The sequence below is a fragment of the Ochotona princeps genome, chromosome 21 (genome assembly GCF_030435755.1).
Source record: "Ochotona princeps isolate mOchPri1 chromosome 21, mOchPri1.hap1, whole genome shotgun sequence".
Lineage (NCBI taxonomy): Eukaryota > Metazoa > Chordata > Mammalia > Lagomorpha > Ochotonidae > Ochotona > Ochotona princeps.
The window spans coordinates 33,183,319-33,205,960 of record NC_080852.1 but is presented as its reverse complement, the minus strand read 5'-3'; the positions used below and the strand labels follow the sequence as shown (position 1 = coordinate 33,205,960).

Below are 22,642 nucleotides of genomic sequence, written 5' to 3'. Positions count from 1 at the left end.
GTATTCCCGGATGGGCAGGGCAGGGTACAGAGGGAAGCTGGGGGAATGACAGGCCAGCAGAGACGTAGTCCGGTCTCTGCTTGCACTGCTGATGACTTTTCTGGGCCCTCAGCCAAAGCAGTCATAGCCCCGGGCTGGTTATGTGAAGAAAAAGAGCAGCTCTTCATCCTGTTCTTCATCTGTCAGCCTGTGCTTCTTGGAGCCCTTGACTTTGGCAACTGGTGGGTGGGAGCGGGACAACAGCTTTCGGCCTTTCTGCAAGGGAAACGGGCTCGGTGGGCTGGGCCAGGTGTCTCTCCTGAGCCAGCGGCACCATGTGGCCCTGCTCAGGTGAGGGCTGAGGCCAAGGAGGGAGTCTGTCAAGCGTGAACCAAGCCTGGCCTGTGTGGCACTGCCCCTAAGAAGTGTGTCTCCACAGAGTGGATACAGGCGTGGATACAGTCATTGGCCTTCCCCAAGTGACAAGTGGAAGTGGCGATGGCTCAGCAGAAAGCTGAGGACCTCAGCCATGGGGAGAATCCCAGTAACAGGTGATGAGTGTGGCATGTGGATCTGGTTGAAGTGTAGGTTAGGATAGGGGACCCTGGAGGGCTGAACCATCAGGGGCAGCTCTATGCCTGCCCATAGCTGGATGGAAGGGCTCAGCTGGGCTAGTTTGCAGCCAGGAGTGAGGATTCTGTAGGGAGACATAATGGGCATCCTGGAGTAGGCAGGGCCTGGAGGTAGGGAGGGCCACCTCAGGAGGCAGTAGGCCTGGCTACGGGAGACCCTGTCGCATCCTGTCCTTGCTGCAAAGGAGCCCACCGCCCATCAGAGCCCTAGTGGCACCAGCTGCAAAGACAGCTCTCAGGGGACAAGACTACTGGGCCGCAGCCAACACCCACGCACTTTCTTCTTGATCTCGGCCTGGGCCCGGGCCTGGGCCCGCTGCAGGCGCTCCTCCTGTAGCTGTTTCTGCATCATGACCTTCTCTTCTCGCAGTCTGTGTGTGACAAGATGGCATGAGATGGCAGAGGGCCCTATGCAGCACTGCTGCTGCCAGTCACCACTACCATCATTCTGGGTGGTCCTCCCAGGCAGGCCACAACCACCTCTCATGGGAAAACTCCCAGCTGGGCCAGGACAGGGGTTGGCCCACTGACCCACTGCTGGGCGCTTGACTACTAGCCAAATCATGGGCCCCCATGTGGTGGGCTGGAGGCTAGGTGGTATGGCATGAGCTGAGATTGCCCTGAGTTAAACCCCTCCAACCCACATACTCATTTCCCTCATTCCTGGTCCACATGGCTAACCCATGTGCCTACGAAGGTGTGGGCACCCCTGGTGGCCCAGCAGCTGGCTGGGGCAGTAGCTCTCTCTCTGTGACTCTATATTTACTGCAGGAAAACCTCTGCCCAGAGTCCTATCAGAGCAAAGTGACGAGGACCCAGAGGAGGAGCCCTATGCTTGCAGGAGGGATGGGTGGCTGTGCCCCAGGGGCCCTGTGCAGACCAGTAAGTGAACCCACAGCCCACAACCCCACTGGGTCCTCACTGGACCTCTCATCTGTCTGTCGGCTCTCATTCAGCATTGTGCCAGCAAGCTGGCACCCACCTGCCCTGCCACTTCACTCAGCACGTACCTGCTACCCCGTCCCACCAACATTGATCTTCCTACCCTTCCCACCTCCCCAGCCAGAAAAGACGGTTCAGTCAATCCCACCTTGCCCTCTCCATTGCCCCTGGTTTTCAGGGTTCAAGTTGTGCTGGCTGTAGCCTACTATCTGTCACCAAACTTGTCCCCTCCCTCTTTTGAGAGTGACACTCCTATCCCAGATGCTGGCTTCCACCTCACAAGTGGAGCCCCAGGACTGTGTCTCCCCTGGGTATGTGGCCCCACCTGGGAGCTGGAGTGGGACGAAGTGGGATGGGGAGGTAGCAGGCACTTGCCTGAGACGCCGTTCCTTCTCCTTGGCCTTCTCCACCTGCTCGACCTTGGCCTGGGGCACCCGCTCCAGGTTCTCGAGCAGCTCATTGAGCTGGTGCTCGATGATGGCCAGCATTTGCACTGTGCTCAGGTTGGATTCCTGCTGGCTGCCGATGCAGTGGTGGTACACATCCAGCACCTTGCGGTTCAAACTCTCCAACAGCTTGTCCTGCAGAGGAGGGCGGCCTCCAGCGGGGCAGCATCTACCCCAGGCTGCAGCGTGCTGGCCTCCCAGGGTGGGGAGTAGCCGGCAGCCCCAGGGCACTGCCCAGCACAGAGCTGGTGCTTGGGAGGGTTGTGGGTTGAGACAAATTGGGGTGTGAGCTTTCCTGGGCCAGAGTAGCTCAATGCTATCATCCCCCCTGCCGACCACTGTGGGCATCTAGATCTGGGTCCCATCCTAAACTGAGGCTCACCCTATCTCAGCCCTTCCCCCAGCTACCCTTGGGGAGCCTGCTGAGGTGCAGTTCCCTCCTCCAGGGAGGCCTCGACTGATCCTGGCTCCCCACAGAACCATATCCTGGGTGGCCATGAATAGAAGCTGTTCTGTTCTGACATGTAAGGACTCTACCAGGCACTTCCCGTGGTGGGTGGGAGGGGGAAGGCACAGTGGTCAGAGGGGCCCAGTCATGGCCTGGAGCGCACACAGCAAGTGTCCAGTGAGGCCTGTCTAAGTGTCTTTGCTCATGGCCTCCTCCTGGTGTCTGGCCCAGTGCTGGCACACAGCGGGGACTCTGGTTTTAATGCTTTAAGGAGAGAGCGAGTGAAGTAGGCCTGAGGTGTGCAGTCATCATGGGAGCCTGCTGTTGTGGTCTTAGCTGCCTTTCAGTCCTGCTCTCTCTCTCTCTCTCTCTCAGGGTTACCTTGCTGGATGTTTGTGTGTTTAAGAAAGTTAAAAAGCAAAGGAACAGGGCTGTGGGGCTGCTTAGCCAGCACTGAGTTGTCAGTACCTGGAGGGGGGGGGATGTTACATGCCTCGGGCCTGGCACCCAGGGGCTGCTGGAGCCGCTCCAGCAGGTGCCCATGGCCACCTCCCCTGCCTACCTGCTCGTCACCCATGTACTCCCCGAAGTGAAAGACCCGGGATTTGAGTTCCAACTCGGCAGCCGTCTCCTCCTCCTTGGTAATGGACCTGGTTAACGTGCTGATCAGCTGCTTCAGCTGGCTGACCTCCCTGTCCCTGGATGGAGTGGGGCATCGGCAGGACACACCTCAGGCCATGGACACCAACCCTTCTCCCCTGCCCTCTCACTGCCCCCCAGCAGCTAAAGGACCATGAATGCCAAGGGGCCCAGGGCATCCAAATTGCTGGTGAGATTTAAAATCTACAACTATTTTTAAAGCAAAGCAGTCATTAAAATCTAGAACACAAACATGGTGTAAAGAACACAAAGATGGTGTAAAGTGACAGCCAAATGGAGGCAGAGTTCACATAGAATAGAAAGAACAGAAAGCCTACTCTGTGATAGCTTGGGTGTTCCATTGCCGTCATTGCGATCTAATTTTGGGGCACTTTCCTCCCCCTGCAGCAGTTGATCCTGAAGGCCCTGTCTCCCCTGTGCCATCTACAAAGCACCAGCTGGCTTTCAGTGTGCTGTGCTGAAGCTCCACTCGCCTGCCTCAGCACTGGTCAGCTTCATTTCCTCCTAAGGCTGACCAGTCGTCCGTCATCTGTACGAGGCACACAGTAAGACAATTGGCACAGTCTGTGGGGCTTGTTACGCAGAGGACAAACCAGCACAACCAGTGACCAAGTATAGCAGGTGTTCTTCAGGTGTGGCTTTATCTTGCCAGCGTCACGTCTGAGTGGCCCCTTTGAGGGCTTGGCTGTGTTGATCCTCTGCTCTTGTGTATTGCTGAGTAGCCGCCCCCCCCCCACCTTACTTCCTGGGCCCTGGCAGCTGGGTATGGAAAGCTGCCTGGCATGGAGGAATTGTAGTCACAGCTGGCACTGTGGCTGCTCAACAGACCTGCCACTTACTTAGTTATTTGATTTCATCAGTTTTGTCATTTCTCTTCAAACAGATCTTGTTTTATTTTTTGCTATATTTATACCCATATGGTTGATTTTTGGGGTGCTAACCTAAGTGGTATTATTGTGTTATTAAGTCTTAAATTCTGGTTGTTCACTGACAGTCTGTGGAAAAACAGTTGTCTTTTGTATGTTACATTATGCCATAATTGCCTGTGTGCTCCAGGAGTTTTTGGTTGCCTTTTTCCCGCTTTCTCTGATAGACATGGAGACATCTGAAAACAGGCAGTTTTGTTGCTCTTTTAAAAAGTATTGATTGATTTGAGAGGAAGAGTGTTAGAGAAGTCCAGACAAAAAAAGAGCTGTCAGCCACTGGTTCACAGCCCAAAAGGAGGCAATATCTGAGGCTGGGTCAGGCTGAAGCCAGGATTCTAGAACTCTTCCAGGTCTCCCACATAGGTGGCTGTGGCCCAAGCACTTGGGCCACTTCCGCTGCCTTCCCACAGGCATTCCTAGGGAGCTGGATTAGAAGCACAATAGCCAGGATACAAACCAACAGATGCCAACTGCTCCAACAGTGGCTTAGCCTGCATTTCTTCCATCCTCATCTATATACATTTTCCTTTGCTTGTTTTATTCCATTAGCTAGGACTCCCAATATAATTTTGAGAAAGAATGATGAAAGCATTCATTCTTGCCTTGTATCTGATCTCTGATAGAATCATGATTTTTTTTTCTTCTTTAGCTTCCTGATGTAATGTTGTATTGATTGATTGTAGTATACTAGACCAGTATTGCATCAATACCACTTGATTGTAGTGTACAACTCTTCCCATTCCTTGTTGGGTTTTATCTGCTAATAATTTGTTGAAGGTATTTGCATCTGTGCTGTTGAGGGACACTGGTCTGTGCCCTTTCTTCTAAGGTCTTTGGTTCCAGTTTTAGCATCATGATAGCCTCATCTCTGTGTGTGTGTGGGTGGGTGGGATGCTTACCAGCTTCGCAGGACCACAGCCTTGCCGAGAGTTAGTGGCTTCATGTAGTTCCGGATGGACACTCCCAGAGACACTGGATCTCTAGGGCCTGGCAGACACTCAGGGACATTGAAGGCTCGCCAGCCTGCCCCTCCAGGCCTTTGCGTTTGCTGTCCTCTCTGTGTGGATTTCTTGTCTCCAGATGTCTGGCTCCCCACCCAGACTACAGGATGCTTCCTCCTGCTGTCACCCTGCCCTTCATCTCCCTTCCTCATATCCCTGGCTTGTTTCTGCCTCACCTGCATTTAGTGTCACAGAGCTGTGGGCCTGTCTGCCATGTATGCTGCCACCACATGCCCCTCTGAGAGCAGAGCCTTGGCTTACCCCGCAGAGCTGAGGCCCAGGAGGGAAGCCTAGCCAGTCCTTGGGGGGCAATTAAGGATGTATTCCCCGCTCTGGACAGGTCGCCTCTGGGGCCCCAGTCTGACCCTGCCTGGGACTCTGGCATTTGGACGTGTGTATATGGTGGAACAGGGACTGTAGTAGGTGGTTGGGTTGACACCCAGCAGGAAGGGTCACCAACGCTGCAGGTGAGAACTGAGGTACCTCCTGCCCCTCTGGCAGAACCGTGGGGGCTGGGTCCTGACCACCTTACTATGCTGACCACTTGCCTCTGCCACACAGCTCCTTCTGGCTCCTGCTGGCATGTTTCAGCCACCCCCAGCCTGGCCTGACCCACCATGTTCTGTGCCGTATCTCCCTGTTCATGACCATGCTTACTCCTGCCATCAGCTAAGCTACCTGTGGAAGGCTACATCTCACAATAGCCTGGCAAGGTACAGGACCAAAAGGCCTGACCTTCCCCAGCTCTCTGCTGGAGACAGCTGATGCGCAATGGCGCAATGGCCTAGCAAGTGCTGGGGATACACAGCTTCCCTCCCCTCCTAAACAGGCATCTGTCTTGAGAGCCTGAGCCTCTGAGTGACATATGTGGGTACCCAGGGAACTTGGGACCTCCAACTTGTTCCTGCAGGGAGTTTGAAGAGGAGCCCAGCTCCAGAGGGCGTTCCACCCAGGGGAATACGCCCCCTCCCCAGGGCCAGGCCTGCAGAGGGACATTCACCCCTAGGCCCCTGGGCTGCAGTGTGTTGGGGGTGGGGCTGGGTACGCACATGCGCAGCTGTGTGTTCCTGAGGCTGAGGCTCAGCTCCTCCAGGGTCTCCTCCATCTCCTGGCGGTTCTGAATCAGTGACAGGTTCTGCTCCTCCAGCTGGATGAACTCATCCAGGAGTTGCTGGGGCTCCGTGAAGTACAGTGGCAGCTCCTGCACCCACCGAGCAAGCTGCTGTGGGGTGCAGGTGGGGGACAGCCACACTGCTTGGCACAGGGAGCATGGGGGAGGGGACCTGGACTACAGGGGGCAAGAGAGGACAGGACACCTAGTGGGAGGATGGAGGAGGACGACAATGTGTCCCTGGGGAGGCCACTAAGTCTACCAGGCACCTGGGAGGGGATAGAGGAGAGCACGATGCCAGAGCCAGGCCACTGACCTCCCTGTCACTGTCAGTGTCCTCTTGTGGGGTGACACCCGGGGTTGGCCTGTGAAGAGAGGGTGGCTTCAGGGCTCTGGGGCTTGTCTTTGCCTGGCGTGGAGTACGCCTTATACTGCTGTAGCGTGTCTTCTACTTGGGAGATCCCACTGGACCCCAAGCAAGGGGATATCAGGCTCTGTTCATGCAAGATGCCCATGGAGGCCCCAGAGGGACTATGCTTGCAAAGGGAGCGCAGGCGAGTACCCCTGCACTCCCTGGCATCCTTCCCATGTGACAGCAGGCATGGTCACCTGCAGAGCTCCATGGGACTCCTTCCTGGAGAAGCCAATCCACCGTGGACATCACCCGTGGTGGACAGACTGCTCAAGCTGACACACAGGGGAAGGTGAGCTTGGAAACTAGAGAGGGTGGATCTTCAGCCATCCTGCTCAGAGGCCCGCATTTGGTACATTGGTGATTCAGGGTGGGGCTGAGTAGTTGTGGACATGGAACTCGGGGACAAGTGGGGTCAGAGTAGGGAAGACAGAGGATACGCAGCAGGTGAAGGTCCCACAAAGGAAAGGGCAGTGCCTCCGGATGCCAGGAGAGAAGGCAGGAAAGACCCTTGAGCAGCCCCCCACTCCCCATCTCCATGACCACTGCCCAAAGCCCAGCACATCAGCCTCCGAGCCCCTAGAAGGAAGCACAGCAGGCTGCGACCAGGACTGAGGTCTGCAAGACTTTTCCAAGCAGGGCGCCAAGCATACTGTCAACATCTCAGCAAGTTGAAGAATGCCTGGTCCTCAAAGGACAATGCTCACAGGGTGAGAAGGTGAGACCCAGGTGGGAGAGGACTGGCATGGAGCACAAGTTTCTCCCCCTCTGCCACCGGGAAAGTGCCATGAAAGCCATAGGAGATGCATGTCCTGCCTGCCACAATGACCTGTTTCAGGGCTGTGCTTGGGGCCTGCTGACCCTGAGGGCCCTGTCTCACAGGCTCACCACCACACTACCCCAGGGCAAGGCAATTATCCAGGCTCATGGGCCAGCCCCTTCTCTGGGGGACTCCCCCCACTGTGAATCCCTCTGCCTACCTTAATCACCATGGGGATAGTACCAGGTGCCTAGTCACAGCCCATGCTCAGAGCCCTGACACTATACTATCCGTCTCCCAACAAATCAGTCCTCTACTTGCCTATCTACCCCTGGCCCCCAGTACTTGAAGAAACTGTGCTCAGGGCTGCCACCCGCCATGCCCCTGTCTTCTCTCGCTCTGCCTGCTGGCTGGCCCTTGAGCTTTCCCATCTGACACCCACTGTGGCACACAGAAAGGACCCTCCCATTGCTAAGGAACTGTAGGTAACCAACTCCTTCCAGCGGTCATTGTTTCATGGGCCTTTTGACCTCAGTGGATCTAGGTGGCGCCAGGGCTCAGAGTTGGGCTGGAAGGGGGGTGGAAGGGGCACCACTTCCTAGTCCAAGCTCACTCACTTGTTGGATTCCAGCTCGGCATGCGTGCTCATCTGGTTGACACTTTTGGCCAGGAGTTGCCCCAGCCTTGCCACCTGCAGAAACTTGGAAGGTTTTTTTGTGCTCTGGGTATCTGGAGGGAACCAGAGGGGAGGTTTCTGTGAGCCCCTCAGTGTAGGCTGCAGGTTACCCTCCCCATCCTACCACCACCCTAGGGCAGCCATTCACCTCGGGTCCACAGGGACGTTGCCTGGCCTTTGCTGCCTGGTCCTGTAGGAAGCAAAGGAGGAACCCCTAGATGCCTCAGTGGGTGCTGGGCTTCAGGTGCTGCTGCTGCTGCTCCCAGCCTTAGGAGGAGGGAGGCGCTCGGGAGGAGAGCCCCAGACTTCTCCCCCACTGACCCCCAACACAGGGAAAGCCTGGGCTGAGAACAGGGCCACTGTGGGGCCAGCCCAAGAGACCCAGGTCCTGGTTGCAGCTGCCTTGGGGCACAAAAGGGAAGGCTGTACCTGCACTGCTCTCTTTAGCTCGCTCAGCGGCAGCCTCCTTGGCCTTCCTGAGAGCCAAGCGCTTCTTCTCCTGCTCTTCCAGCCACTCTTTGGGCGACAGCTTATATAGGAAGTCCTTGTATCCCTTATACTGTTGCAGCATGTCTTCCACTTTGGAGATTTCGCTGGGTCCCGGGTCAGAAGGGTTGGGGGTGGGGAAGGGGAGGTCAAGCTCTGCCTGGGCAAGGTGCCCAAGCAAGGGGGCCTGTGCCCTCTGCCATGGCCTGGCCTGGGCAGGCTCCCCTGTTCCACTGCAGTATACATGCTGAACAGGCTGTGCCAGCATGGCCCCTGCAGGGCCCCACAGCCAACCATCGCTTCTTCTGGGCCTAGTAGCCGTCTGATGAAGGAACTGGCCAGCTCCTGGCACTCTGCCACCCCTGGCACTCTGCCACCCCTCCTTTCCCAGCCCAGCCTGCCTTCTCCCCTCCCTCCTTCCCTCAGTGGTATGGTCTGGCATCTCAGCCTAAGCCTCTTGTAAAATGGGAAGCTGCGCCCCTTGGGGTTTGGAGTCCCTAGGAGGCAAAGTCTTGAGGTTTGAGAGCTGCAAGCCTCCCCCTGCCTTTTAGCCCCAGGCGCCGTGTGGAGAAGGAGAGAAAGGGAAGCCTGTGGCCTCACCTCTTGATGTTGGTGATCTGAGTGGTGAGTTCTTGCATCTCAAGGATTTTCTCCATCTTGGTTTTGGTCTCCTTCTCAGCCCTGGGAGTGGGAACAGAGGGCCAATCACTCAACCTTGGGGGTGGGTGGCGAGGGTATGGGGGCAGGACTGGGAAGGTGCAGCCACAGCCAGCAAGTGGCCATAGGCCCAGAGGACACTGGCAGGCTGGCGCCACCCTTAGGGCTTCAGGCTCACTCATTAATGGCCTGCATGCAACTCTGGTCATTCTCTCTGAGGAACTCGTCAAAGAGGGACTTGTCTTTCTCCAGGGCCTTCTCAGCCTGCGCCAGCCTGGCCTCCTCCTTGTTGGCAACCATCTCTAGTCGCTGAATCTCTCGGTGCTTCATGTCCAGGGCATACTGTGGAGCCAGGCAGAGAGGGGTAGAAGTGCCTAGCCAGACCCCGCGGTCACACCACCTTGTCCTGCTGTAAGCAGCTCTTGTCCTGGGTGCAGCCACATCTACCTGGATGAGTGACATCTCACGCTGTTGTGTGATGTAGTTCCTGATGCTGTCAGATCGCATCTTCTTTTCTGCAGCAAGAGAGAGTGGGCCAAGGAGCCCATGAGAGGGCTGGCAGGGCAGAGTGGAGGGGCGGGTGGGGGGGCGCCCTCATCCCGTCACCAGCCCAGAGAGAGAGGGCTCCACCCAGTCTGTGTCATTGTCTTAGACTGCAGTCAAACCAGGTGGGAAGCCCGTCCCCGGTCTGATTTGGTTCTCTCTTGCTGTACCACTGTTCTCCCGGGCTTGTGGCTTTGCATTTTCCCACCTTGAATGTAGCACCCAGCTTGGCTTCATAATTCCTGCTAGCCAGGACCTGAATGGGTCCCTGCTGGATCTCACTCTGGGCTCAGTGTGGGCAGCAGTCCATACAGGCAGGTGTTCCCACAGGCCTCAGCCACGGATGTTAAAGACATTTGGCTGAGAGTGGTCATGCTGTGGCCCAGGGACAACAGGGGCCTCTTTCCCTCTGTCTGGCCAGGCCCAAAAGCTGCCTACAGGTCTCCAGCCTTGTCCCTCCCAGTCCATTCTTGTCTGGAAGGGCCCCCAAGGTGCTTGGTGCTAGCAACTCTCTTGTCTCAGTCCAGATGCCCCCACAGTGCCTTGGGCAACCTGAGAGAGATCCCTGCCCCCAAAGGAGACCCAGCTCCTCACTGACAGTCAAGGTTGAAATGGAGGATATTTGTTGCCCAAACCTGCTGGGCCCAGCCTCCTCATGGAATGGAGGGTGGAGGTAGAAGTAGACAATCCTCCTCCCTGATACCAGGCCAGACACACACAACCCCCAGCTGGCTCATACTCCTGGCAGACTCACATGCCCCAGGTATGGGAACTGCTGAGTTGCAGACCTTCCCCCATTACCCCTGTACCCACTGCTTCTAAGAGCCTTTGTGTTGGACTTGTGAGAATCACCTCCAAACACCTGCTCATTGCTGGAGACAAGAATACCAACAGCCCCCCTGCCACACACATGGATCTTGTCTGCCTTACGACAATGCCAGGGCACAGGTCGCCCCCTGTACCCTCAAGGTCAGTGCTGACGTCAGCTGGGACAGGAAACAGATACCAAGATGGCAGATAGCTTGGCCATGACCATAAAGCTCCTGAGGGCTATAGTTGTGACTGTGCTCCTCTACCCATTGAGCTGAACTGTCTCCCCCCCCCCCCCCCCCCAGCACAGTCTGAATGTGCTGCTCCTTTGTGATGGCCTAACGTTGGGGTAGGATGTCTCTCACCCTCTGGGTATATGCACCAGGAAAGGCATGGGAGGGGGCGGTCCCAGGCTCACTCGGGGTGGGGAAGGGGTGGAATGGGAAGGTTCTTCCTAGGCCTGGCCAGGCTAAGGGAGGGGCAGCACCTTTGGTCACAGCGAGCTTCCAGGAGATGTTGGGCAAGGCACGCAGCTCTTCCACCTTCTCATGCAGCTCCTGCTCCTCGGCCTTGTCCTCCAGCTGCAGCTCCCGCCGCATGCGGCTGTGCTTGGCCGACATCATGGAGGAGTAGGTCATCTTCTCGTGTACCCGCATCACCTTCTTCTGCTCTCGCTCCTGGGGGGCCAGAGGCAGAGTGGGGCAATGCCCAGGCTCTTCGTTCTACCTTGCCGTCCTCCCCCCAGCCACCACGGCATCTGGGCCCAGTGTCCCTAATATCCCCACTCTCCTTCCCATGCCCATGCACACAAATGGGGACCAGGTGAGCATGGGAGGTGCCAGGAGGACACCTAGGGGATCTGGACAGGAAGCCTCCGGCAGTGTCACAAGGATGGGGTGCCAGGCACAATACAGGGTGCAGCCCATGTGTGCTCGGCAGGAGCAGACTCAGGCCAAGATGATCTTGCCTTTGACCTGAAGTCCCATTTAATAGAAATGATAAACAGAGGCCCAGGAAGTACACAGTTGGATCTGGGGCTCTATCAATGAGGTGGGCCTGATATTAGGCTGCCCTGTATCTACTTCTCCAAGGGATCCCATCGTGGCCCAGCCCTACCTTGGGGGGAACCCCAGCTGAATGGCAGGAGAGGGCAGGATGGGGCTCCTTGCCCAGAGCAGGTCTCTGGCCTAAGCTCCCACCATCCATCTGCTGCCTAGGTCCTGAGGTTCCATATGCACCTGCTGGTACCACTGTTATCCTCCCTCAGCCCAGCCTATTCCCCGGAGTCTCTGAGGTCACGGTCTTTCCGGCTGACATTGCCCGATTCAACAAAGAACTCAACATGAACAATAGGCATTGGTCACTCGACCTGGCCAAAGCCCACAGGTAGGAACAGCTCTGTGTGCCAAGGGCCAGGATCTGTTCCTTGTATACTGTCCCCAGCTGCAGGCACTGGGCAGCCACTTGCAGGGAGTGCAGGCTGATGGTGTTGCTCAGTAGGAGGCGGGGAGACCCTGAGGTTGGGCCATGAACAGGCTGAGAGAAAGCTCCATTTTGAGTCTCCAAGGCCAGGTGGTCAGGGCAAATAGGCCTGGGTGTGCGGTCACTTCCCCATGGGGAGGCCTCAGCCAAGAGTGTGCCTGCCTATAGCTAGGCTGTGGGGTGCACGTACCGCCTGGGGTAACCTCTCTCAGTAGCGCTGTCAACATCTTGTGAGGCAGGGCAGGACCACACTGCTGATCTCTCTGTTCTGGTGTGGGAGAGCTGGTACTAGACCAGAGAGTGCATTTCCATGCATGCCCACAGGAGGCTGGCTGGCCTGGCTGTGCTAATGTCTGGGAGCCCTCTCTCAGGCTGAAGAGGGGCCAGGAAGGGAGGCTGTGGCTCTGTCATCGGTGTGGGCAGGGCTGCACATGCTGAAGTTGTGGGCACACTGAGTAGGTGGGGGCAGGAGGTGATGCAGAATGCTGGGGCACAGCCAAGGGCTGGCAGGTGTCATGGCAGGCTGCAGGACTTGCAGGGATGGCCTGGGGACATGAATGCATGCTTCTGGCCTGCAAGAGTCCAATGAGGGTGTGCCCAGAGTACCCAGAGAGATCTCTGGGCAGGCAGAGATCTTAGACAAGCCTACAAGGCGAGGAACATGACAGGAAGGGGTGGCGTGTCATGTAAGGGACAGTGGGAGCGGACGCAACAGCCTGCTGACCACGACCAGGCATGAGAGTGACCCGAAGAAAGCAGTTCCTCCGGGAAGGGAGGTGGGGCTCACTGCCTGGGGACACTGAGGTTGCTCTAAGGGGCTGGCCCCTGTCCTGGGGACAGTGAGGTTGCTCTAAGGGGTTGGCCCCTGTCCTGGGCACTTACTAAGAAAGCCCTCTTCCGCTCCTGCTCTCTGAGCAAGAAGAAATCCATGTCTTCAGGGACGCGGAAAGGATTGACCGGAGAGCTGGGGACATTTCCGGGATCTGATGTGGGTGGGGGAAGATGCCTCGTTGAGAGGGAGAGGTAGTGGCTGGAGCCTGCAGGGTCTGGGTGCCACCCCCAGCCTGGCCCGTGACAGCAGGAGTGGTGTGTGTGTGTGCACACATGCTCCTGGATTCAGCCATGCCTGAAGCCCACTCCTGGAATAGCAGACTCACCTCTGATCTTTAACTTAATTCGTGGTGGGTTTCTGTCCCTGGTACCTGAAAGAGACCTTGTGAACACAGCCCTCTGTGACTCTAGTACCCATCCCCTGCCCTCCATAAGGGTCTTAGGAAACCTCAACTTTGCAGAGGAGAGAGTTCGAACTTGTTTACTGTGTGGGATGGGTGGCTGAGGCACTCACAGGACCGTTTACCTGGCAATGTGGGGGTGTAGGAATCGGAGGTAATCAGGGCCTGGGAGCCAGTTCCCACAGATCTACTTCCTGGTCCCCACAACTTTGCTGCACACTGTGACCTCAGAACAGGCAGTCAGGAAGTTGCCTGGACAGGTAATCTGGATAGGTGTCCTGCTGAGCCTCAAGAAAAGTTCTAGAAAATTCTAGGAGGCCACTTGAAGGGTGCCCCCTTTGTCCTTATGCCTGTCAGGGCCCTGCGGGTTGGTGTGGTGTTCCCAAGTAGCTGGTGGCATTGCCAGCTGCACCTGAGTGCCCTTCTCCAGCAAGAGCCAACAGGCTTGGTGCAGATGCATGACTGGGCACACATCCTCCACACAAGGAAGGGGTCACAGGACCCTGCCATGGGAGAGGGCACAGCAGAAGCAGTCACTTTCCTGGCTTGCAGGACAGGTGTGATGGCAGAGGGGTGCGATGAGATCATGCTGTGGGTGTACAGGGAGCATCCTTCCTGCAGGCAGGAATGGGGGAGGCAGACCGCCTTGGGATACATGGTGGCCATGCTCTGACACATGTTGACAAAGGAGAATAAAGGACAGGTGTCCCAAGAGGGGACCATGTCTTGTCAGCTGCCCAGTGTGGGGACGGTTCCTAGAGGTATAAGCTTGTACTGCTGGGTGTTGTTTAAGTTTTCATGATTCAGTAAAAGAGGAAGAGGCCAGGGTGAGGCATGGGAGCCTAGCCTGTAAGCCTGGGCACAGGGCAGCACCACAGGAGGCTCAAGACCTTGGCTAACTGCTTTGCCTCTTTCCCCTTCTGATGGCACAGCAGTAGTATGTGACTGCTCCACTTCCTTCCCAGCTCCTGCTGAAGCACCTGGTGGCCCAAGTGCTTGAGCTCCTGCCACTGACTTGGGGATCTGGAAGAAGCTCCTGGCTCCTGGCTTTCGCCTCGTCCAGCCCCAGCCATAAGTGCCGTTTAGGGCATATACCATCATCTCTCTAACTGCTTCTTAAATGTATCAGTTCTTAAGGACAGGAAGTTCTGGGTTCTTTCTGGTGGAGCTAGAACACTGGACACTCCAGAGTTCCTGGAAATACTGTCTGGCAACTTGGGTGCCCCAGGGTGGCCTGCCACCTTGCCCACCCTTGGCCAGGGAACAAGCAAGGGCCACCTTGCCACCCTCCTGGAACTGCAGGTATCTGGACCCAATTCCTCATGGGACAGGAGCCTTTTGTTCTGCGCGGGGGGCCTACAGACTGGGTCTGGGGGTGTCCGGGGACAGAGGGCAATGGGGCATTCGCTTCCTACCACCTTGGACTTGAAGCTCCCAGCTCCAAGGTTACCCTTTCTTTGTCTCTGCGCCTTTTTCCCCAGGTGTGCTGCCACAGCTGGAGGGGGACTGTTGCTCCTGGAACCTGGGCCGCTGTCTGGGGAGACACAAGTGCGACAGTCACAGCTGTCACCCATTTGCATAGGGAATAGGGGAGCTGTCCAACTCTGGGGGCTCCAAGCACCCCTCCCCCGTGTCCAGGGCTTTTTCGTTATGCTTAGAAAGAGCTGAGCCTGCCTCCTGGGTCCCATGCTGGTCCCCCCTGGATCTGGGTTAGTGAGGATGTTATGTGACTATTTAGGCCTCCTCCAGGCATCCAGCCTGGGGACATCAGCACAGCTTCAGTGTGGAGTGCTGAAGGGGCTCTGGGGTCTCCGGCTCAGGCTCTGACAGGTACTCACTCAGCGTCCACCTGACTGTACCCGCTGGCACCTTCTCGGGCTCAGGCGATGCTGCTACGAGAGAGACGGTAGGTCTGCCTTCTTGGCGTCTACTTCCTAGACAGGGGAAAACACAAACAGAAAGAGATGTTCTTGTGACAAGCATGGTCCCTGGAAACTTCATGGAGGTAATGTGGGCAGAGGGTTGAGGGCAGTGACGAGGGGCCACCGAGGCAAGAGCCTGCCCCAGTGGAGCTGGCAGACATGTGGTGCAGACCCCAGCACCACATGTGGCAGCCTGTGCAGAATGGGTGTCATGGTGTGGACAGAGAACTGCCACCCATAATTTTGGGATGCAGCCCCCTCGGGACAAAGAGCACAGGACCAGCCATGTAAACGAGGTCCCCAGGCACACTGTGGGCCACTGTCACTGGTTTTTTTAAAGTTGATTTGAAGGGCAGAGGAGTGAGGATGAGAGAGATTTAGAAAGACTCATCATCCGTGCTTCACTCCCTACAGTGGAGCTGGGGCCAGGCTGAAGCTGAGAGCCTGAAATACTCTCTGGGTCTCCCATATGGACAGGCAAAGACTCAAGTCCTCAGGTCACGTCAGCCTGCTTGCCTGCCAGGATGCATTCATTAGCAGGGTGCTGGTTCCTACATGGAGACCGTACTTGGTCCCGGGCATCCCAAGCAGCATCCTAACACCTGCGCCGCAGCACCAGCCTGACCTCCAGTTGTTAACAGGTGCAGGCACCTGCACGACAGGTGCCAGACACCCCCGTAGAAGTGAGTCTGGAGAGGACTCAGAATTCCATGAACTGTCATCGCTGGGACAGGGCTTCTTACTGGGGGCTGGGATTGTGCTGGGTCTATGGGGAAACAGCCACACTGCAGCTGCGGGGTGGCTCAGGGGAGAAGCGGCTGGGGGTGGTGAACACTCAGAGGTGGCCTCCCATGCCAGGGCAATCAGGGGGATGTACTGCCCGAGAGCAAGTGGCCATCGCCAGGTGGCCGTCACTGGTTTGCCACTTTGTGCTGCATTTCTAGGATGCCCCAAAGCAAGGCTGCAGCCCAGGATTGCCCTGCAGCCCCAGAAATCCCTCAGGCCACTGGCCTTGGCGACCTTCTCCCTCCAGCCTCACCTATGTTCACCTCTTCCCCTCCTCCCTCCTGGCTTTCCCTAGGCACAGCCACTCCTGGTGTCAGACTTTAATGACTCCCCACTGCCCTGCGAACCCCTCTGTGCTTGTCTACAAACCCTGGCCCACATGCCCTCACTCACACGCTGGGCTTTCCGCTCCAAGAAGTGCTCCCAGATGTACACATGGTGAGGACTCAGCTCCATCCCCATGAGACGACAGTCACCGCTGTCATTTCCCAGAAGAGGCCAGGCTTGGGAAGGTCCAGGGACTCAGGTGACACAGCCCACCGAGTGGTACTCCCCATTCAAGCTCAAGGCCCAGGGGACTGGTTTTCACAAGAAAGGAAAGGAGGTTGGTTCTACTCTACTTGGGCTTGGGGCCTGGCAAGCCCCAAGTCAATAGACTGAGCCGCAGCAGAGATGGGCCACAGTGTTGGGTGGCCCCCAGTCTACTTTCTGCCCACTTCCAGAGCGAGAGAAAAAAGGCTGCATTTCCTAACTGACCCTTCTGCTTGGCCCGGCCATGAGGCTGTTTCAGAGCCCAGCTGAGCACACATGGCAGGAAGGCATGACAGTGAGCTGAGCAGAGAGGCTAACCCTAGCCCCACCGCTAGTGGGTGGATGCCATCTGCGCTAGCCTGCAGGTCCCGCCTGCACCCTGCAAGTCGTGTCAGGCTTCAGCCCTAGGACCTGCTTCCCCAGAATGCTGTCCCATGCAGTCTGATGTGGTCCTGATCCAAGGTCCGCCTTCCCCCCAGGTCCTGCATGTGTGGGGCAAATGAATGTGTGTGTGTATGCATGTGTGCACATGCACACGCGTGTATAGGGAGCTATGGTGGCTCTGCTGGGAAAGGCACTGGCTTCAGGAGATAGCAGCCCGATGGACGCTGGTGCATGCCCACTGTGACTGGATCTGCCGCCTTCCCAGAGCATGCAGTAAGGCTGCGTGTATAGGGAGCTATGGCGGCTCTGCTGGGAAAGGCACTGGCTTCAGGAGATAGCAGCCCGATGGACGCTGGTGCATGCCCACTGTGACTGGATCTGCCGCCTTCCCAGAGCATGCAGTAAGGCTGCGTGTATAGGGAGCTATGGTGGCTCTGCTGGGAAAGGCACTGGCTTCAGGAGATAGCAGCCCGATGGACGCTGGTGCATGCCCACTGTGACTGGATCTGCCGCCTTCCCAGAGCATGCAGTAAGGCTGCGTGTATAGGGAGCTATGGCGGCTCTGCTGGGAAAGGCACTGGCTTCAGGAGATAGCAGCCCGATGGGCGCTGGTGCATGCCCACTGTGACTGGATCTGCCGCCTTCCCAGAGCATGCAGTAAGGCTGCGTGTATAGGGAGCTATGGTGGCACTGCTGGGAAAGGCACTGGCTTCAGGAGATAGCAGCCCGATGGACGCTGGTGCATGCCCACTGTGACTGGATCTGCCGCCTTCCCAGAGCATGCAGTAAGGCTGCGTGTGCACAGCACAGACCTCGCACACCAGATGTTCCCTGAGGGTATCTGGCTTCTGCACACAGACCAAGCCCTCCCCTCCCTCATCCCCTTCCCTGCCCCAACCTAATCCAGCCCTCAGCCTCTTGGGGTTAAGTAAGGGTCCAGGACTAGGTTTGCTGAATCCATCTTCAGTCTGAGTGGGTTTTTTGGGGGGTGGGAGGACAGGTAATGTAGGGAGCACTGCCAAGCTGTTTTCCACCGACAATACTGTGAACACATTGCAGTGTTTCCTCGCCAACACCTGTGACTTTAGGCTTGTTCTTTGTAAATGCTTTTATGCTACAGTTTATTCACTTGAAAGGGAGAGAAAGTGAGTGAGTGAGCCAACAAGCAGGGCTGGGCCAGGCCAAAGCTGGGAGTCCAGAACTCAGTCCAGGTCCGCTGTGGGGGTGGCAGGGAGCCAACCTCCTGAGCTGTCACCACTGCTTCCCAGGATGTGCCTCGGGGGGAGTTGGAAATGAGGTGGAGCCAGGAACTTGAACCCAGGCACTCCAATATTGGACCTGGGCATCCCAAGGGGCATCTTAAACCGCCCCTCACCCCAGTCACAACCACCCCTTCCTACATGTGTGCTGGCAGCTATCCCGACAGATGGGAGGCAGTGTCTCGCCATGGTTGTGCTTGTGTTTCCCCAGTGACTCAGGAAGTTGAGCATTTTCAAACGTGCTTTGTGGTCACTTGTTTGTCTTTGGAAAAACGTCTCTTTACTTGCTTTGCTCACGTTTGAGTTGTTTGGTTTTTTGTTTATTTGTTTTATTTTTTTCCTGTGATTCCTTTCAGTTATAAAAATAGACCCTGGATCTTAGTAACCCCCTGTCAGAGATTTCTAAGCTGAAATATTCATCTGGCTCTCCAAGAGCGTGGAGGGGTCAGGGAGAGTGTACTTGATACGGCCAAGGTGATCACATCAGCCAGTGGGAGGGAATCAAGCCCCTGCGCAGACCCCAGCACCACCAAGTGCACGGTCAACAGGCACGTGCATGTGCGCACATACTACGCACCCTGGGTTCTGGAGGACAAAGTCCGTAAGTCCCACTGCTCCTGGAGTGCTTGGCCACCCCCTCTTCGGCTGCCTGCTGCCAGGCTGCAAGCTGGGAACCCACCCAGCCAACACTGACAGTTGGCTGCAACTTCCCCCCATCGCCACTCCATCCAGCTACTCCCCCGGGAGCTGCAAGGTTGGCCACTCTCAGGGGTTCCAAAGAGCCGACCTGACCGCTTCTGCCCTTGGCTGTTTCAGTGCAGGGCCGGGTTCCTGGACGCTGCTGCTCGACCTGTTGGCTGACATCAGGCTTATTCTGACATTCTCTCAGATGCTTCAGCCAAGGGTCACTCGGGTTGTCCATTGCTGTGGTCACTGCTCATGTCTGTGTGTTGGTCTTGTCGCTTGCATCTCCATCAGATTAATTCCCTGGATCTATAGTGGCTCTCTGGGAGATTCTTCAGGCTTGTCTAAACACGGGACCATGTCATCAGTGAACAGACAGCTCCACTTCCTCCTTTTCAGTGTATTTGTTTCCCTTGCCTGGTTGCTTTGGCTCACGCATTTAATACAATGTGGAGCAACATTGCCTTGTTCCTAGTCTTTTTAAAAAAATACTATTTAATTTTATTTTTGATGATGTTTTACACAGTTGGTTTGGGTGGGAAGGGTCAAGGGTTAGGGGAAAGTGGGTGAGACCATTGTTTCCAAACTTACTTTACTTCCTGTATTGGGGAAAGCAGGGAGAGAAGGGGAGAAGCCGGACCCACCCTCTCAACCACCTCAGTACCCAGGGATGGGGAATGGCCACCCAGTGTGTTCCCAGGGTCCCTGATGTGGAACATGCCCCGACAGTTCTGCTCAAGTGATTTCAATAGTCCTGTAATGTCGTTTTTGCTGATCCAAGGATGAGGATATTCTTGCAAGGTCCATTGGCTGACGTAGTCCACCTTACAGTCTCTAAGCACTGATATATTTGCCGGCCACACCTGACTGGGGTAGTTGACCATTTTGTTCTGCCCTCCATCCTCTGCTATGGTACTGGGTGTCCTCTGCAGGCCCAGTGGACTGCCATATTCTCCATGTGCGTCTGGGTATGCCGTCCACTGCTCCATCTGAGCCACCGAGGAGGCACAGTTCTGACCATGCATCCCATGATCAGCAAGTACAGTGGCCTTGTCGATGGAAGTCCCTCAGAAGTCATTCCTTACCTGTAACATACTCTCTCACCAGTCCTCCCTTCCACACATCTCCTTGCCCCTTTCCCTGGTCAATCTACAGTCCCTGCACCTGGGAGGACATGGGGTACCCTGTGCCAGATGGTACACGAGCTGAGCTAGGGGTCCGTGGCTCCAAATGGCACTGGCATGGGCCAGCCCAAACCAGGCTGGGGGCCCACTGCTCCAAATCCCCTGACATATCTTGAGATTAAATGAAATGGAATAAAAGGAATAGGCGACTGTGGTGGCACACTGGTATAGGCAACACAAATTTGGCATTAACCAGGCCCAGGATGCCCACCAGCTATTGGCTACCTTTCTCCCAGCTGTTTAACACTTGCCTAGGCACAAGGCAACCTACGGTGTTGTCTACAGTTGGGACCTTGTTCCTAGTCTTACAAGGGAAGATTTCTGGCCAGTGGATTTTTACTGAGGCTGATTTTGGTCCAGGCTCTAGACAGGCATTCTGCTGGCGTGAGAGGCACAAAGAAGAAAGACATGGCATGCTAGCCCTGCTTCCTCTCAGCCTGGAACGGTCCTCCTCTAGAGCCTTTGTGGTTCCCTCCTTCCCAGATTCTCCCAGCACTGGGAACACAGACCTGAAAGGCAGCAGGTGTCAGCCCTCTTGGCCTCTCGGAGATTCTCTTGGCCTCATCCTCCTCCTGCAGTCCTGATCCTGCAACCTGGCCCCTTGCAAAGATGCTTGGTCACCCAATGACCTACAGTTCCCACTCCACTGTGAGGCTCAAACCACATGCTGGGCCAGATATCAGGAGCCACAGAGATGGAGGGTCCAGCAGCAAGCAGGCCTTGTCCCCTGCACAGGCTCTGTCCTGGGACTGGTGCCGCAGGGATGGGGACCAGAGCAGGGGAAGGAGGATGCTGGTCCTGTGACCCCTACCCCTGCCCCCAGCTCCTAGCCCTGTGTAAGAAGTCAAGGCTCTGCCCTGTTCTTTGCCCCCTTCTCCTGCCTGGCAAGGCCTGCCAATCCCAGGCCCTGCCTACCTGCCTGGTGTGCTCACAAATGCACCGATCTTGAATTCATCCAGTCCCCCGCCTGCCACCTGCCCGCTACCCCAGGGCCACAGAGGAGTCAGTATCATTTGTAAAGCCTCCCATGGCCTCTGACAGCAAGTTCCTTGTTTTGGTTTATGTGTGTGTGTGTACTGAAAGTCAAGCTGTTACCAGCCAGCATTTCAAAACTCAACTTTTTTTTTTTTTTTTTTTTTTTGTATATGACCCTATTTCAGTCTTTCTTCATCTTATAGTTTCCCCTGGAGAAAAGGGGGCAGACATGGTGTGACAGGTGTTACCAGCATGGTGTTACGGTCGTGCACACTCAGAAGCAAGCTACGGGCTTATCAGTGGACTAACAAAGTCAGGCTGTAGCCACACTGTAAGATTCCTGTTCTGCTCAGCAGCAGAAAAACAAAGAAACAAATCCTAAGGGAATTCCCAAGGGACCTATAAGGACACATCCTCACAGCCTATGGAGTGAAGGCCAAGAGCCAGCTACCCAAGGTGGCCGTTTGTGTGAGTCAAAGCTGAATCTACCTGTTTGTGTGCAGAAGCATGCAGGCAGAGATGGGTGATACCCTCTTCATGCAGGGGACACTGTGTCTAGGGCCAGGGGCGAGGGAGGCTGTTCGGGGGTGTGGGCCTTTGGGTTTGGACCTGTAGAATTTTTTCCTGTGTCAGGACCACCAGCATGGGCAACCAGTCACAGACATGTGGTTCAGCCTGGGGAAGGGATGTGTCACCCCAGGGGCTAGTGGCACCCAGCCCCTCAGGCACAGCGGGAGGACAGCTGGGAGAGGCTCCCTATACTGTGCTCCTTCCCCTGCCTGGTCCAGGTGTGACATGTACCCCCAATTCCTACACTACATCTACCCCCGGAATCCCACGTGGGCCCAAAGCAGACATGGGGTAAGGGTAAGTGTTCACACACACATCAGAGAGTTCCAGGGAAGAGGAAGTCCCCACACCCACTGCCCTGGGGGGCTGACAGCCACAACATTCACTGTCATATCAAGGGCCTGTGATGCCAGCATCCTGGTCTGATGGAAAATCACCTTCCTCCCCGATAACCTCTGAGAGTCCCCTGCCTGCCAGGTACTCACTGTTGCTGGTCTTGCTCTTAGAGGCCGCCATGGACAACTTCGCAGACATCCTGGCTGAAGCCAATGCAGAGCTTGACCTTGGCTGAAGGAGCTGCTCACCTGGGGAGAGGGAAGGGCGCCTGAGCCCTGTGGTCCCCAGGACCCCCAACTCCCGCCCATCCTGCCCAGAACCCGGGGGTACCTGGCAATAGCAAGCATTTGGTGAGGGCTGGTTGAGTGGCAGACTTACCCTCCCCTCCCACCACCCACCCCACCTCCTGCCAGCTCTGATTCCCCCTGTCTAACCTTTCTGTTCTTTGAGCAATCCAGAATCCTGGGCAGCCTTAAGGTCCAAAGTTTCTTGCACACCTATTGCAGCTGGGGGCTCCCCTCCCCCATGTCCCTTTTCCAGGGTGCCCCACCCCAGTAGTTTCCTCTCCCCGCCCCGACCAGCCTTTGCAATGACCACTTCGATCATCAGTTCCTGTACATTCATAAGTTTATTGTCAGTTTCCCTCTGGAGCCAGAAGCTCCACCAGCGCGGGGGTCTGCGACCTTAGCACGCCTCAGCTAGGCAGAATACAGAGGACTCTCACATCTGCAGATATCTGGCTAGTGGGCAAGCCAAGGGCTGGGACCTGGAATCTCACTCGGGTTTCCTTGAATCTAATATAATATTT

The 22,642-nt window shown here is 56.3% G+C and overlaps 1 protein-coding gene across 1 annotated transcript; it reads right to left on the bottom strand.

The window, feature by feature from the left end:
• Positions 1-22,199, bottom strand: CFAP100 (cilia and flagella associated protein 100). The gene is made up of 19 exons (XM_058678863.1): positions 22,165-22,199; positions 21,984-22,082; positions 15,042-15,137; positions 14,620-14,737; positions 13,129-13,184; positions 12,854-12,954; positions 10,977-11,166; positions 9,584-9,651; positions 9,315-9,478; positions 9,080-9,160; positions 8,423-8,586; positions 8,142-8,183; positions 7,935-8,046; positions 6,462-6,510; positions 6,084-6,235; positions 3,010-3,145; positions 1,929-2,134; positions 889-982; positions 1-255 (listed from the first exon to the last, which is right to left on the bottom strand). Exons 2-19 carry the CDS (start codon positions 22,030-22,032, stop codon positions 139-141), a joined length of 1,995 nt encoding a protein of 664 aa, XP_058534846.1. The 5' UTR covers positions 22,033-22,082; positions 22,165-22,199; the 3' UTR covers positions 1-138.
• Positions 22,200-22,642: the final 443 nt, after the last annotated feature.

Coding starts and splice junctions, on each gene's coding strand:
- CFAP100 (XM_058678863.1), bottom strand. CDS start 22,032: ATGTCTGCGAAGTTGTCCATGGCGGCCTCTAAGAGCAAGACCAGCAAC. Junction 15,138..21,983: donor TAAGAGCAAGACCAGCAACA/GTGAGTACCTGG, acceptor TCCCCTGTCTAG/GAAGTAGACGCCAAGAAGGC. Junction 3,146..6,083: donor AGGAACACACAGCTGCGCAT/GTGCGTACCCAG, acceptor CACTCCATCCAG/GGACAGGGAGGTCAGCCAGC.